The 16713-nt window shown below is 39.0% G+C and overlaps 1 protein-coding gene across 8 annotated transcripts in view; it reads left to right on the forward strand.

Moving 5' to 3' along the window:
• Positions 1 to 16713, forward strand: part of LOC310724966 (uncharacterized protein) — a 206548-nt gene that overhangs the window by 5977 nt on the left and 183858 nt on the right. For 3 of the 8 annotated variants that reach the window (XR_014533218.1, XM_083539482.1, XM_083539481.1), the window contains exon 2: positions 2826 to 2879. The exons of 3 other annotated variants lie outside the window; for them this stretch is intronic. Coding sequence is in view for 2 of the 5 variants with exons in the window: in XM_083539482.1 (XP_083395608.1) it covers positions 2826 to 2879 (54 nt within the window). In the remaining 3 variants the exon portion in view is untranslated. Of the gene's footprint in view, positions 1 to 2544; positions 2880 to 3531; positions 3637 to 16713 lie in introns of those variants that run through there. 2 more of the 8 variants (XR_014533220.1, XR_014533221.1) reach the window with 2 other exon arrangements.

Genomic DNA, 16713 nt, shown 5'->3' on the forward strand with positions numbered 1-16713 from the left:
TGCAAATACTACTTCACTGTGAGAAATTCTTCAAGAGGAACCCTTTGCTAACCAGCAGTGTTTGTGACACGAGCTGAGCTGAAAATGAATTTTGTTTCACATCCGTCTTTGTACACATATTAGATATCGTATCATATAAGATTATCCAGAAAGCATGCGCAATTACAAGCGCACTTTTGTCTGCTGAAAACAAAGCTCAGACAAAGATCAAAGATGCTGTTGATTTTATTAATTACATTAAGTATATTTTCTAATTGATTTATTAGCCATAGATGAGAATAAGAGCTGATTAAAGACTGCGCAGGGCAGCCTCAAAGTGCACTTCATCTAATTATATTGTGAAGAGTGAGTTCTTGTTATGTATCAGCTCTTGCTTTTGATTATGATTTGTTAGAGATTGCTTTGTGTGAGTACGCATGCACACAACCTGGTTAGATTTGTGTGTGTGTGTGTGTGTTTGTGTGTGTTTGTGTGTGTGTGTGTGTTTGTGTGTGTGTGAGTTCAACCTGGTCTCATTTTATGTTTGTGTTTGCACTTTCTATTTCTCTCTCTCTCTTTCTCTCTCTCTCTCTCTCTCTCTCTCTCTCTCTCTCTCTCTCTCTCTCTCTCTCTCTATCTATCTATCTATCTATCTATCTATCTATCTATCTATCTATCTATCTATCTATCTATATATATATATATATAAAATGTATATACACACAGTATACACAGAACATCTACACTTTTCCAGCTTAAGGTTAAAGGCACACAGCTGTATAGCATGTCTTGCATGGTTTACATGGGCAGGTGTGGAAGCTCTTAAATGGGCTCTGATCACAACACAATGAACATATTGGGATGAATTGGAATGCAGGCTGCAACCCACCTCACCTCATATCAGTACCTGACTTTACCAACATAACTAAACACACACAATCACACACACACTCACAAAGTAGAAATAGGCAATACAGTACACATACAGTGCATTATGTGATGCAATAGACATACATTATTTAAATACAAAAGGATTAATGTTTATGAAGCACAATTAGCTTTTTATAGTATTTAGTAATTATAGTATTAACTTTCTAATGATATATTTGTTTATATATTTAAGGTAGTAAATGATCAACAGATTAAAAATACATGTACATAAAAAAACACCCGGACAGACACAAGAAGTAACTAACTGCTTAGAATAAAGTGGAACCTTTAGGACAGTATGATATAAAACAGAGATAAAGGAATGTTTATTGATCTAATGAGGCCATTTCATCTTCAATCCAGTCTTTCTACATGCGGCATAGAGACATATTGCCATTCTTCACATAACCACATGTAGAAACACAGCGCCTCTGTCATTTTGTCAAAGTATTAGGTTCAACTTAATGGATCAATTTTTTGATTATTAAAGCCAAGCCTCTGTGGTGCAGAGTAATGCGTTCTGCATTGATCTCCCTCCAACCTTTTATTGTCATTACTCCGGAGGCTCACACATTTAAAAGATATGTTCACAGGAATAAAGATTTTACAAAGTGACAGAGAGATAAATAACCTTATAAAGCACGTTTCAGTGCAGGAGACATGTTGGGGTGTGTTTAATGGTGCTTCATACTGGTCATCATATCTTAAATCTGTAATCAGCTTCACCACTGAGAACGCACATCCCCTTATGAACCACACGACCTTGACCTAAGTCCAATGTACTGTAGTGACTAGTGTATTGAGCAGTGAAGCCTTCTACATTTCTTGATGATGGAGTTTGATTTTCTTTTTTTTTTTTGGGGCAGGGAGGGAAAAAAAAACCAGTGTGGTGATGCAGTAAAAAGGCCTGAAGCGCATGCAGTTTGTATTGACCAACAGTGCGAAAAGGAATGCAAGAGTTCAGAACATAATGATCGTAGTGAACTGGGTCTATGAGCTATGAGCAATGCCTGTGGGCGAACCAATCAATAGCCCATCAATAGCTTTTTATTAAAATTGTTTGCAAGGAAATAAAAATCCATATTGTTCTGTAGAGGACCAAAAAAAAAGCATGAGATGCCATTTATGTATTTATGCCAGTCAGATGACTGGAGAAGAATATTGGTTGTTGCACGATGGTATTAGAGCTTTGTAAATTTATACAGAAATTGAAGTCTACGCTCGTCTCTTTTGAATTGATTTTTCTGAGAAATGCAGTTGTGATGATATTATTTTCGCTTATTTTCAACCAAGCTGAATAGCCGTCACATTGCGCTCGTATTAAGATGAGATTAATAACACAAGTAATTATTACAATTTGCAGATTAATAATATGCTGCATAGGCAGTATTGATTTCACTCCCAAGTTCCTATGAAGATAAAGAATCGCTTAATACGGTTTACTGCGAAGATGATATCTATTGTAATTTGTTGTTGCCTGTTATACAGTACCGGCCTTTTTACAGAGTCTTTCTTTTTTTCTTTTTTTTCTTTTTCTTTCGTTTTTTTTTTTTTTTTCCAACCAGCATGAAATATGAGAGTATAATTCTCACCAGTGAAACCTGTCACCCAAGAAAGCTTTGTCTTTCTCTCCCCTCCTTTCCTTTTCCGCATTGTTCCCAGCCTAAATCAGATCTGTAGTGCTCCCTCAGTGATAGACCATTAGACATATAATGGAATTTGAAGAGCATCTTTATTTAGAACAGCCATTCTGGAGATTACTGTATAAACAACCCACCTCTTCTTATTTCGCCGAGCTCCGAGAGGAGGAAAAAAAAAGGGAGAAAAAAGAGAACGCAAAGCAGATAGGTGTGGAGGCTGAAAAAGGGATGTACAGTTCGAGTTACATTGCCAGGCTTTGTGTGTTCTCGTTGCAGAAGAAGAGGGAAATCAAAGCGGCAAGCGCTCCGAGAGGGACCAACGGAGAGGAGGTGAGCTCTGCAATGGAGGACGGCTACTTCCTGTTCCTGCTGAAGTGACCCACAGGTCTGAGGAGGAGCGAGAGACAGAGCCAGGGAGAGGGAGAGAGAGAGAGAGAGAGAGAGAGTGAGAGAGAGAGAGAGAGCGAGCAAGAGAGCAAGAGAGAGCGAATGAGAGAGAGGGTGAGAGAGAGAGAGTGAGTATGAAAAAACAAAGGGAAAGCATGGGTACAGGAGGGGAGTGTGAGGGAGAGGGGAATATTCCACACAATATGATTGCGTTATGAAGAAGCTGAGGCCATTCGAGAAGCAACTGTCAAAAGGTTTAGGTCATCTTGATAACCCAACTGTAATTGTACTACTTTTGGACATGATTCTGTTTTCCACTAATGTGTATTAGTAGCCGTGTTGATTCTCTTTCTCCATGTGTGTCAGAGTATGCTGCATTCTTTATTATTTTTTGCTCATTTATATGCTAAGCTTAATTTTTTTAGGATATGCGTCATTTGTTTTGCTGAACTTATTTCACTGGAATTGCATTGCCACACTGGTTTTGTTGGGAGTGGTGTAAAAAAACAACTGTTTATTGTATATTTAGTGTGTATATATATTACAAGAATATAATTCATCTTACACATTTGAAACCTTTTTTAATTATTGCTAGAAAAAAAAACCCAGCAGCTGCAGTCGCACATACCAGCCAAAAGAGGGCAACATGATTGCAGAATTCCTCTTGCCCGAGAGCTCTTGTGGATGGCAGGTTAAACGTGTAAGTAACAATAATTTACATTTGCGCTCGGAAGCAGCTCGCCTGCGCTGTCAGTCAGAGGTTCAAAGCAGGTCCGAACGCTCGGCAACAAAGGAGCTTATTGTCACATGTGTGAGATCTCCCGTGCCGGAATAAAGTTCTCCACAGTCAACATGTCTATGAAAGGACCTTGCCCTGGTGGCAGCCGAATAAAAACAAAAAGAGACATTAAATACGCCTGTCTCCTGGAGAACCGACATCTTCACTCATCTTGCTGCTGCTCGAGATCCTGAAGATAAGATTATAAGATTTTTCTAAAAAAAAAAAAAGAAAAAAAGGTTTTCAAGGAATTACACAGAATTGGAATCTCTTCAGTGAATAGGTTTAGCATCAGGGAATAATCATAATCGTTTAAAATGTAAGCCGTCTATAAATAAGAAATCATCTTCACAGCTTCACAGGATTTTCAGAAGGTTTCTGACAAGGATTATTAAAAGGGACACATTTGGTAGGATCTTAAACATGCGCTGAATTAATACAGGTGGATATCCTGATGTGTGTTTACACAGTTGTATGTCTTGATTTGGTGACCAAATGTCTGCACAAAGAAAGAAATATCTTACATCTTTGGGGAAATTTGTCTAGTCCTTATGAATTGTATTCGAATTGAGTGTAGGGATTCAAATTTGTGTAGGCAATGCATTAATAATTATGTCAGTGGAAGGTGCTCACGAGGCTAGTAAGGCAAATGTGTGTGTGTGTGTGTGTGTGTGTGTGTGTGTGTGTGTGTGTGTGTGTATGCATGTGTTAAACATACTTGTCACTGAGATGGTGGTGTGATTTGGCAGAAGCTGCTGCTGCAGAATCATTGGATTTTTGGAACATCGAGTGCACTTCAGCGAATAGCCGATAGAGGGAGCCCTCCTCAGACACACAACATGACATGAAGCCAAAACTAAACTCCAGAGCTTTTTCTGCTTCCCAATAAAGCGTAGTCTATGACTTATATTATTAGAAGTATTATTATTAGTGATATCATTTTGACTAAATCAATTATTCATATCGATTTTCTTTTGAAGACATCAATCAATCATTTTCTTAAATCATATAAGACAAATCTATATTCATTAAACTATATGATATTAGACACTGAATAATTTTAGTTTTATATTTATGTTAATGTAACATCCTAATTATGAGTTATATTAATATATTTATATAATACTGATATATTTGATTCTTACATTTTTATATTTTTTTCTAATCTCATAATATTGTTTAATTGTTTTGGACTCTAAATCTGGTATCAATCCTGTCACTTTCCCTTCCATAACAGCAGTGCACAATGTAGCACAATTTAATTAGGCTGGACATGCTGTACAATTAGGCTTTCCTGTTACAGAATTTAACGGTAAATTACTTGCATATTTGCCAGTCATTTGTGAGTGTGGTTTGATTCATTTGACTCTCAGAGCTCAGTGTTGGAGAGTGGGTGATGTAGGGTGATGTGCTTTCACAAATATATATATATATATATATATATATATATATATATATATATATATATATATATATATATATATATATATATTTGTGAAAGCACATCACCCTACATATATATATATATATATATATATATATATATATATATATATATATATATATATATAAAAGCAACAGAAATATCATTGACCGAAATTCTCAAGGTGTCAGATTTTCATCAGTGATGATTGAATGATTTCTTTTGCTTTTCTGTGTGAACAATGACTTGAGGAGATGCTCTACTTGTTTAGCTTAATGGTGCATTAAGCAGGTGTGTGTTTATCCTCTGATCTATTTATAAATGCAAACTACTCGACTTTATTGCTTCCCTGCAATAACCCTTTCAAAACTCGTTTTTCTTTTTTCACTGTCTTTTTTTTTTTTTCCTTCCCAATAACTGGGTTACAGTGTGAATATTTGTTGCAGAGATTTGCTGATCCGGACATTTTCGTGTTGTTTTAAATAGCAACAACAAAGAACTGCATGTTTCTAGTGTTTCACTAAGCTAATTGATTAGCACACGCCATGACTGCTGTTTTGCCTCGAATAAATTCCGACTCAAGTTTTTATTTGTAGAACATTTTTATGGCTGTAAACACGAGTAGATCTCATCCCGTGGTGTTTCTAATTGTCTTATGTTCGCGTGTGCACAATTCTTTTTATTTTTTTTATATTTATAACACGGCTTGCATTGCAGTCAGCCGAACTGCCAGGCATCTGTTACAGCGTTCACACAAAGCTGCCTGTTCGCTTTGTGCATCGAGTCGTTCTCTACTTCTAATGGCTGCTGGTTATTTGTTCTCCACCTCATCAAAACGTTTTCTTTTCTTCTCCCTCACTAGTGTTTGTAGGAAGAGGAGAGTGAGACAGCATGGCACAGATGTGCCCGCTTTTTACCCGCCTGCCTGCGTCGATGCCGGTGAGCAAATTTGCTGCTCGGCGCTGTAACTGACACAACAGCCGACACATGAGCTCCGAGCCAGAGATGGGTCTAATCGACGCTGGCAGAACATTCCCTGCTTAATTTTAGCCATAATGACTGAGAGGGGTGAAATGATACTTTAAAAGAGGGGGAGACAAGCAGGGGGAGAGAAAGAGAGAGTGACAGAGACAGAGACAGAAAGAAGGGAGGAGGAAGGAAAAAAAAAAACAGGAGAGAACTTGGTGATTAGTTGTTCTGGAGAATCTTGGCCGGGGAAGCAGAAACACTAATCCTCACTTTGGTTGGAGTCATTTTGCACAGTAGGTCCCTGATTCCGCCCCCTCTCGATTTTAAGACCCGTGTCAAGCTCAGACTCGTCTCCCGCGTCTCGCTGCTCTCATTTCCTATGCCTTCTGGCCAACTGGGCTATTTATAAGAAATCATTTTTCTTCTTGCTTTTATTTAATTCTTTCCTACTTGTTTGATTTTCTGCCCTGGTTAGGAAGGTGGCCAGATGAGTGGCAGAGATCCAGAGGGTTCCACCACTCACAGCTCCTCACATTCTCACATGCAGAATCCTCTGCTTGTGCAACAGCCCAACTATGTTTGTCACCCTCCACCCACCCAACACACTCCCTCATATATGCACCAATAATCTCAGCTCTATAGCCTTGAGCTTGACTCTTCATGTCTTTCTCTTCATCCACTTCTGTTAAAAGCACCCATCTTATTTTTGCACATGCCGTCGGCGAAGCCTGCCGCAGTGTTTACTGATTGCAAGATGGCTAACTAGGCTTCAGATCCAGATTACAGTATTTGTTTTCATTGATAGCTGTATCTAGATCAAAGCAGAGCTGAAGGCCTTCGCATTGATGCTTTTTTTTCTTATTCTTTTTCGAACGTGTATTCTGTTTTGAACGCAGTCAGATTTGATGTCAAGCTCAATAATCTTTTGTGCTTTAGCACACTACATCTTACATACTTGCCCACCAACCAAATAGATTGATTTGAGTCCTTATTGGTGTCTTTTGAGAACGCGTTGTGTTAAATTCACTTTAGCGAAATGTTTACATAATTACAGAACACAACTTTTCTCGCATCAAAATCGAATGCAAAAGCAGTGATCATTAGATAAAGCCTTGGGAACAAAATAATTCACTATAAGAACTCCTGTTGGGTCATTTGAGAAAATAATTCTTAAAGCACTAATATCTGTTTCATGCAAACGAACATCTAAAACCTGACCGCTTTGTAAATAAACCCATCGTTCACTGCAAACAATGATTACATGCGAGCAAATGAATAGTGAAATACCTTCTACTTAAAGTGTTTTCTATTACACAAGTTTTATTATGGCTTTCTTTTTCCCCTTTCCCTTATTTCCTATAAAATTAATTTCCCTGACCTCTGAGTATCCAGAGCAGAGGGGCTCAAATTCCACACTTTATTATTGCGCCGTTTTATTTTACTGTAAAATATGTGCACCGGGATAACGAGGGACCAGAGATTCCACTTATTGATTTTCGTTTCATGGCTTGAAATAACAATTAAAACAGAGGAAATCCCGACACCTGGTTCTTAGGTTAGTGACTCTGGGAATGAATATAAAGTTAAGTATAAAGTTAAAAATGTAATTTTTTTTTGCTCTCTTGGAATAGACATGGCGTTTGGTGTGTAAATTCACAGCAGTTCATGTGGAAGGGCAGCACAGCAATGAGTATATGATTCCTCCCAGCTGAATTCATATCGCGCCATAATCTGAAACATTTAATGGATTAATGATGCATCTCATGGTATTTTTCAGCTTATGATTTGCACTTAATTTTTAAGTAAAACTCTTACAAAAAGAAAGCCAAACAACTGATTCAGAGGAGAGATAAGATATTTTAATCTACTGCTCTACTGCTTTTAAAATTCTGCCTGTAAAACACTACCTGTGCTACAGTGTTAAATGGCAACTGGAAAAAAGGAAAATTTTCACCTTTATTATCATCTTTAATCACATGTGCTGACTAATGCTCTGGACTCCTCTGCATTAATGCATCTCAGAGTGTCTTTAAGCTCTGCCATGGCTGTCCTTGCCAGTCTCGCCCCATCAATCGCGCCAGCGATGGGTAGAAGTGGCAGGAAAAAATTAATCAACTGAAACTTTCACAGGCCACAGTCACCGGCTGGAAAAAAACTTTCTTGCCAGCTTAAATGCACATTTAAAGAAAGTGTCTGCTGATAGATATTGATATAGATTTTAATAAACGTGTGAGGGATGGCACCTAAAATGCTGCCCACATAATGCAGTTTGACAGTGTATTTGTACTAATAACCCCTTAGAGCAGTGATGAAATAGTGGGTGCACCACTGTAGGCATGATTAATGTGGCTGAAGTAATTAAATTCCATTAGGCCCTGGGATTACCTGTGTGTGCAAGCGTGAGGCAGGCCATAGTAAGCGAGCCAGCCAGGACTCCACACACTAATGCTTTTTAAAGCGCCGCTCACAGCCCAGGAGAAACGCGAGCTAACACAGGACATCTGCTCCCCTTTGATGGCTGATGGTATTGATGCATTCAATCATTAACGGGGGGTAGAGGATGCATGTGTGGAGGGAAAAGGTGCAAAAATGAAGGTCTAAGATGCAAACCAAAAAAAACAAAAAAAAAAAACAAGATCTGCATAAAACAGATCTTCTGGAGAAAGTATTGTGTTCTCCGGATGTCCCCGCTAGCAGGGGTCTGGCTGCAGGCGGTGCTGTCGCAGGCCTCTGTGGGAGTAGCTTATGCCCAGGTTATGATGTTGTGCTGTAGGTTTTTTTTCCTGCAGCTTGTTTTTCACCCTGCACTCTGTCCTCCCTGTAGGTGCGCAGTAGCACCGCCTCCCTCCCACTGTCCCCTGCTGTTTTGCAGCAGATTCCTGAAGCCTGGCATCATTGCGGGCAGAGAGAGGCCTGCGCCCTTTGCAAATGGCTACAGTAATGACCCACTTGGGAGGCAACAGTTCAGCGTAGCTGCGGATGTGTCCAGGTGCCGCAACATAAGCATTTCATTAAATATTGAAGCAAGCGCTTTCAGTTACAGTGGCGGAAAAAAATACATTTGGCATCCTTCCAAAAGTGACTAAATGTATGTAAGCCCTCTCTCTCTCTCTCTCTCTCTCTCTCTCTCTCTCTCTCTCTCTCTCTCTCTCTCCTTTTCTCTCCTCTCTCTAATCACTTTCTGGTTTTACTTGACCTTTCTTCTGCTAATTAGTTGCCTTCTTGAAATGCATTATGGGTAATCTATCTTGGGCGATCCAGCTTCCCACTTCCCGCTCCGGTAATCACTCTAAATGTATGAATGATTTATTCAGTGGAGCCATTTCTCACAATCTTAAAATACACAAACCATAAAATACAGCCCAATTATTACGTGGCTGCAGCAGGCCCTGGGCAGGTCCACGCGCATGTGCGATGGATTCGCAGTGACATTGAACGAGAAGAGCTACATTTGACGAGCAAAACAAGGCGAAAAGCAGGGAGGAACTCGCAGCTGTCTCGCGACATGGATCACGCGGATGAGTGCAGTAATGGATGGTGTTGAGGCTCGCGCGTGAGCTCCCATGCTGTGTTAAATGCTGTCTGTACGCTGGTGTGAATACGCTGCACATGAGGTTTTCTGACTCCTTGCATGCATAATTGCTGTGTGCCGAGGCTTTTCAGGTGGTAAAGAAAGAACTGCAACCAAGCAAATGCTGACTACGTGCGCATTAACAGCGCACTTTAACAAACTGCTGAACGTTTCCTGCGCTCAGAAACACATTACGCACATGGTGCGGCGTAGCCAGCATTTAAACTTTAGACATTTGTCTGACGTATATGTTAACAAGACAACCATTAGTAAGTGCTATTTGTCATACAGATTGTGTGTGTGTGAGGAGTGATATATCTGTAAAGGATGTGTGAGTGTGTGTGTGTGTGTGTGCGCATGTGCAGTGTGCCCACTGGAAATAGGCAGAGCAGATGTGTAGAGCTGAGGCCCTTGGCTGCTGCCAGCTCCTGGGATCTCGTGTTGACATGTGCCTTCAGGTGCACAACACCCCCCATTACAAGCCTAACACAATTCCTCCCTTACAACAAGCATGCCCGGCCACAGCGTACATGCCTCGCTCTCTCACGCATTCACTAACTCACTCACTCACTCACTCACTCACTTACTCACTTACTCACTCACCGTGTGTGCTGCTACAATAACAGGAATAATGCAGGTATCGAATCTGAGGCAAAAGAAAAGATGTGTTTACCTTGGAAAAAAAAAGAAAAGAAAAAGATATATAATGAGTCATTTAACAGTGATGATTTGCTGTGCAGTATTAGAAAATGGAACTTGGAAAAGTACAGTATGTATGATATATAATATTATATAATATAATATATATACACAGGCTAAATGAATACATTTACATGGCTTTATTTTGCATTAGTTTGAAGAAAAATGCGATACAATTTCTTTTATAATTTTTATCATTTGATATTCCACAAACACCCCTTAAAACATTTGCATACGCTTTTGGAAAGCTGTAATAAGAGCACACATCGCTCAATACCTAACACATCTCTAGACTGTGGAAGCATGTTAGAATTATTTCTTTGAATTAATGGCGATGCTACGTGGTACCTTTATCCCTGGGAGCAGAACACATATAAGAATGTGCATCAATTAGGTCTGACGTAAAAGGAAAAGGACATTTTATTGCTCTAAGGATTTATTCAATTTAACTCTGTAATTGCCTGCAATTCACATGCTCATTATATTACAATTTAGTGCATTTAACACCAGCTGTTATAGAGTTAATGACAGGAGCTATAGGGAGTCGCTCACATGATCCCAAATGACTTTGCACAAGGTGTAATTCCACGTATTAAATATGAGGCCTAATTCAGGAAATGTCAAAGGACTCGATTTCTACTGTAAAATGGCGTATATAGTAGGACATACAAGAGAAGAGTGAGGGGAAAAAAGAATCAGCTTTTCTTAATTTTTTTTCTTTCATTTAATGCCAAATCTTAATTATGGCCATCACTGTGAATGGTTTCTTGGGTTAAACGAATAGATTTCTTTGCAGTAGGTTAGAAACTAGTGGTAAGTAAATGGAGGTGAAGTGTAGCAGAATTAGAACTGGTACAGCGATGACCAAAAACAATTTCATAAGTAACACTTCAGGAACAACTCACAAGTTTTAGTTTTTGGTGGCTTAATTTGTGTGGTTTGCACACTTTCAGTGCAGGTGATTATTTTATTTTATAAGTTTTTTGCTGAATATATTTTTATATCACTCCTTTTTTTTTTTTCTTTCTCGTGCTCTCTTTTGGTGTCTTTGCTCTGAAGATATACAAAGTCAGTGGTCTAATTGTAATTGTAAAGATGGCTCTGAGCAGTGGCCGTGTTTGTGTGTTGATTGTTTACTGCTCCTTGCCACCCCCCTTTCCTCTTTCTTTTTTTCCTCTCTCTCTCTCTCTCTCTCTCTCTCTCTCTCTCTCTCTCTCTCTCTCTCTCTCTCTCTTCTCTCTCTCTCTTTCTCTCACGGCTGTAAGTCTAAAATTTTAATTACGCTGCCTGACAGGCGCAGTGCGTGATGCACGGCCCTGCATTCATCACGGCGAGAGGGCCGGTGGTGCCGGCCGCCATGCCTCGTTCCCGAAAGCCGGAGCACGGGCTGAGCAGCAGGTGCCATATTACTGTGTACAGAAAAGCAATTAGGAAGCATATTGGATGAATGAGGAACGCATTAATATTAGCAAGTACATTTGTCAGTGGGTTTGATGCGAGTCTTTTTCTTTTCTTTATGCAACATTAAGATTGTGGCGCTCATAAATTCTCCGCTTAAATTGCCATCTGTTCCCCTGTCAGGCCACTCTGAGATAGGGAGGAGGAGGGCGGGGGGAAGGAAAGTTTTTCTCCTTTCTTTTTTTCTGTCTCTATCTATCTCTCGCTCTTCTTCTGATCAAACATATTTTTCTGTTTTGCACGGGGAGGATGTGACTTTCTTTTAATTTATGTAGAAGGGACACAGCGAGCTCTCCTGCACGCTTAAATCGCTCTGGCTTGTCCAAGCTCGTTCCACAGTTTGGTGCCAGATCAAAAAAAAAAAAAAAAAAAAAAAAAAAAAAAGGAGAAAAGAAAAGAAATTCAGTAAGAGATATATTTAACTTGGTTTTATATTTAAATAAATCCAAAGTGCAGACGGTAAAATATCCCTTGGCAACGTTGCATTTCGAGGCACAGAGTCAGAACTCTGTGTGTGCGTGCATGTGTGTGGATGGTGTAGCTCACACAGGGATGCGCTCTGTCTTCTACTCCTCTCCTTCTATTTCATTGTCTCTGGGAAAGGAAGAGCTTGAAGCTTCAATGTCTTTGGAACAGTGGCAATGTTCTTGGGGCTATCATCTCAATAACACGGGCAGCTTAATGGCGGCACGTCCACGTGCTGTCACTGTGAGATTACTGTCAGCGTGTCCCGTGGCCGCAGGGGATGTGGGGGTGTGCCGAGCTCAGGCGGAGAGTGTTAGGTGTTGTGTGTTGGGGTGTGTGTCTGTGTGTGGGGTACACAGAGCACCATGGTAGTTAGTTAGCCTGCAGTGTGTGTTAAGTGGACTAAGCAGGCAGCACAGTGGCAGAGGCATCACGCTTACAGTAGAGACATAATACAGCAGTCATGATACTCAAATCGGTGGACACATGGGTAGTAAGAGACATTAGCACTATTTAAATTATAGGCAGGAATTATTCTACGAGTTAGGCCTCTTGTGTGACTTGCCAATAATAATAAGTGTGGTGGAAATAGGATTTTATATATATATATATATATATATATATATATATATATATATATATATATATATATATATATATATATATATAAAATAGTGGTGTAGTCTGGTTCGGTGCACATGTAAAGAATGCAATCCTTTTTACGTGCTAAATATAGTTAAAATGTAAGTTCCCTCAGGAACGTATTAAGTGGCAGATCGCAAGTTTGTTTTCGTCTTCGCCATGGAATTAAGCAAATTTTTTAAAAATTATTATTACATTTGAAAATATACACAACAATGCCAGGAATATAAAAAAAGAAACTACAGTTAGCGCAGTGTCATTGTGGCTGCTTACTTCCTACAGTACATAAGATTTGTTTTGTGCATGCATGAAAACGCTGAAGAATCAATATGATCCATATGGATTCTTTAGCGTTTTATGTCCAGATTCAAGAATCTTAAAAGGAGAAAATCCTGACAATTCCACATATCAAAGGAGTGAATGAACGAAGGATGGAAGGAAAATATGCTGAAATAAGTAGAGCAGTTAAGTAGATCATATTTTTAGAAAATTAAATATTAAATGTAAAACACACACACACACACACACACACACACACACACACACACACACACACACACACACACACACACACAAACACTTACCCAAATGGGGTCTAACTAATGTAAACTATTTAATAAAATGTTTCCATTTATTGAATTTTATTTCATCACTTTAATTTGCTCCACTTTAATTAATTACTCAATTTAATTGATATAATTAAAGTGTATTGCATTAATATGATTTATTATATTAAATGTTTTATGAAATATTATATTATATATTATTTAACTTTGGAGACATTTTTGTAATGAGCTGAAATAGAAAACATTTTATGCAAAAAAAACCCAACAACAACAAGAAAGCTTCAATATACAAAATATAAATGATGTAGTGATTACATACTAATATGTTGATATCATAATATGGTGTAAATAGATAGATAATTAGATAAACAACTCAATAGATTTGAAATGTTTATTTTTCTCTTTCCAAACATGTAATACTAAAAAGTACATATTAAATATTTTCTACTTTGATAGTTCCACCAGAGTCTTATGCATAGCACATAAGAACAGGAGAAGTAAAAACAGTGACAACACTGCAACGTCAGAACATCATATGAACACAGATTATGCAATAAGAAATACAGTAAACTCTTTTTTGGGTTATGTCAGTGCTAGCATCACTCGACCCAATCACAGAGAGCAAATCTAGAAGCCAGAAAATGGTCTGAATATTTGCAAAACAGATGCGCACAAACACACAAACACACAGAAAAAAACTGCTGTGAGTTGTGCTCATTTGCATATTTGAGCATTTTGAGACATCAGTACTGCAAAAGCCACAATATTGTGATTAGGATTAAGAATCAGTATGTTCTGCAGAGCAAATCTGTTTCAACTTAAGTGATAATCAGAATTCATTGTTAAAATGTGTTGTATGTGTTTATACAAATCTTATCCTCACAGAGTAACAGAAGAAAACAGTACAAACTCCATTCTTGCTCGAGTGGTATCCTTAATGAACATGTTGTGCAGCAAAAGAAATGGACAATAATAAATTATTTAGAACAAAGTAACACTTCAATGACAAGCAAAAAAGTACAGGTTACTTCTCCATTTTTTCCCAATTGCGTATTATTGTGTTTTTTTCTGAAAGGTTTTGGTTTACTGATCACAAAGAGGAAAGTTTTCCTCACAGGATTTGATTTGGGAGACGGCTATAAAACCTCCTGGAAGGTTTCCGTGGTTGTTAGTTAAGATTTTTTTTGTAATCGTATTGCAGTGTTTCTGCACTAAAGTAGTGGTCACAGGGCCAGCTTGAAGCTGTTTTTTACAGCATTTGTTAATAAAATATATTCCCTTGGGAAGAGGGTTCACAGTTATTCGCTAGCTTTATCGGCAATCAAAAATGTACTGTTGTCAGTAGCCGTTGTGATAATTCGTATAGCAGACGCTGGCTGAGAGATGAAGGATCAGAGGAGAAATAAAAGTTTGGCCACTGTAGACCGGAGTTCTTCTCAAAGTGAACACTTTTAATGTGGTTTGTGATTTAACAGCTCTCCTTGTTTAGCATTTATGGCTCAAAAGGAGGTTTTCCTATGTGGTACATGATAAATTGTTTCATATCTGTGAAATACCATGCGCATATATATATATATATATATATATATATATATATATATATATATATATATATATATATATATATATATATATAAATTAATTAATTGATTTAATTCCTGGAATCTTCACTATTATCTTTGGAATACTCCTTGTGAAGGCTATGAATGAGGAGAAGAAAAAGCAGCATTTGCTAAAGATTTTGTGTGTGTGTGTGTGTGTGTGTTTGTGTGTGTGTGAGAGAGAGAGTGTGTGTGTGTGTGTGTGTGTGTGTAAAAGAGAGAGAGAGAGAGAGAGAGAGAGAGAGAGAGAGAGAGAGAGAGAGAGAGAGAGAGAGAGAGAGTGTGTGTTTGTGTGTGGCACACTATTGTATGTACCTATGGGTCCTTTCGCTTATGAATTTTGCATTCCTCTCATCACTAACAAGCCACAAGTTTATCTTAGCACTATTGTAGCCGAAGCTCTCAACAGGTCTCTACGCAGTCCCATGCTGTTATACCAACTGATACCTTCTCATTGTTATTCATGGACTATAACATGGCTGAGTGTTTTTTTTTTCTTTCCCTTTTCCTTCACTCATCTCCCCTTCCCTCATAGCTCCATTTGTGAATTGCTCCATAACCTCTTTTAAGAGAGCTGTCTAATTGATCTAATTCGCAGCTAACGGGTGTTCTCTGTTATTACAGATGATCTTGAAGGCAAAGTTGGTAAATGCATTAATAGTCTGTGCCTGTCGTGCGGTGGCGCAGCACGACTGAACACCCAGGGATGGAAATCACACGGTCCATAGGGGGCGCATGAAGCCATTATTAATATTAAAGATGATTGTTCTGCTCACAGTCACTCACCTAGTGTAAATGAGAGGCTGTTGGTGGGTGTCCCATTACTGCTTCATCATGCCGTTTCTCCTCCACACACTCCACATGGATATGATATATGTAATTCGCTCTTTTGTTTAGTCTCCATTCAGCAACAGTTTATTTGACCATGGTGTCTAGATTGTGAAGACCAGCATGGCATGCAGATTATCTGGAGTTTGGTGAATGGTCTCACCATGTAGCACTTATTTACCATCTACATTAAGGTTGTTTGATATTTCGCTTTTTTTTTTTTTCTCCTCGGCTCCTTTTTCAATTTTCCTCACACATCCTAATTCTTAGTATGATGACAATAACATGCACGACAGCCTCACTGAGACCTTTCCAAATGCTGCTGGCCACCCACTCCCTTGCCAAGGTTAGCACTAAAAGGCGTCTCACTCCTCTCCCGGTGTCTTCCTCCCTGCTCCGCTGTGCTGCCTACCTCTGAAAGATACAATTTTCTTCAAATGCACCTCTCGGACTAGTTTGTCTATTTCTGCACTGCCCTTTTCCAATGAGGCAGAGACTCTCTGTGTCACGCTGTCTAGCACAAATCACACGCCAGGGCCAGGATCTGAGGGGGACAATTTGCCAGTGGTATGCATGAGTAAGCAGGGAATTTCTCCATTTAGAGTGACCAGACTGCTCCCTGACAAGCTGACGAGGAGCTGAAGAGAGAGAAACAATATAGATTCACTTCTCCTTGCCGTTGACATTTGTGGTGCTGAACGTTGCACTGTGGCTGAGGTTCTGAATAGAGGGGACAAGCTTCAGATGGCTTTTGCCACGTTTGATCATTCTCTAAAG

The sequence above is a fragment of the Silurus aristotelis genome (genome assembly GCF_946808225.1).
Source record: "Silurus aristotelis genome assembly, chromosome: 4".
NCBI lineage: Eukaryota > Metazoa > Chordata > Actinopteri > Siluriformes > Siluridae > Silurus > Silurus aristotelis.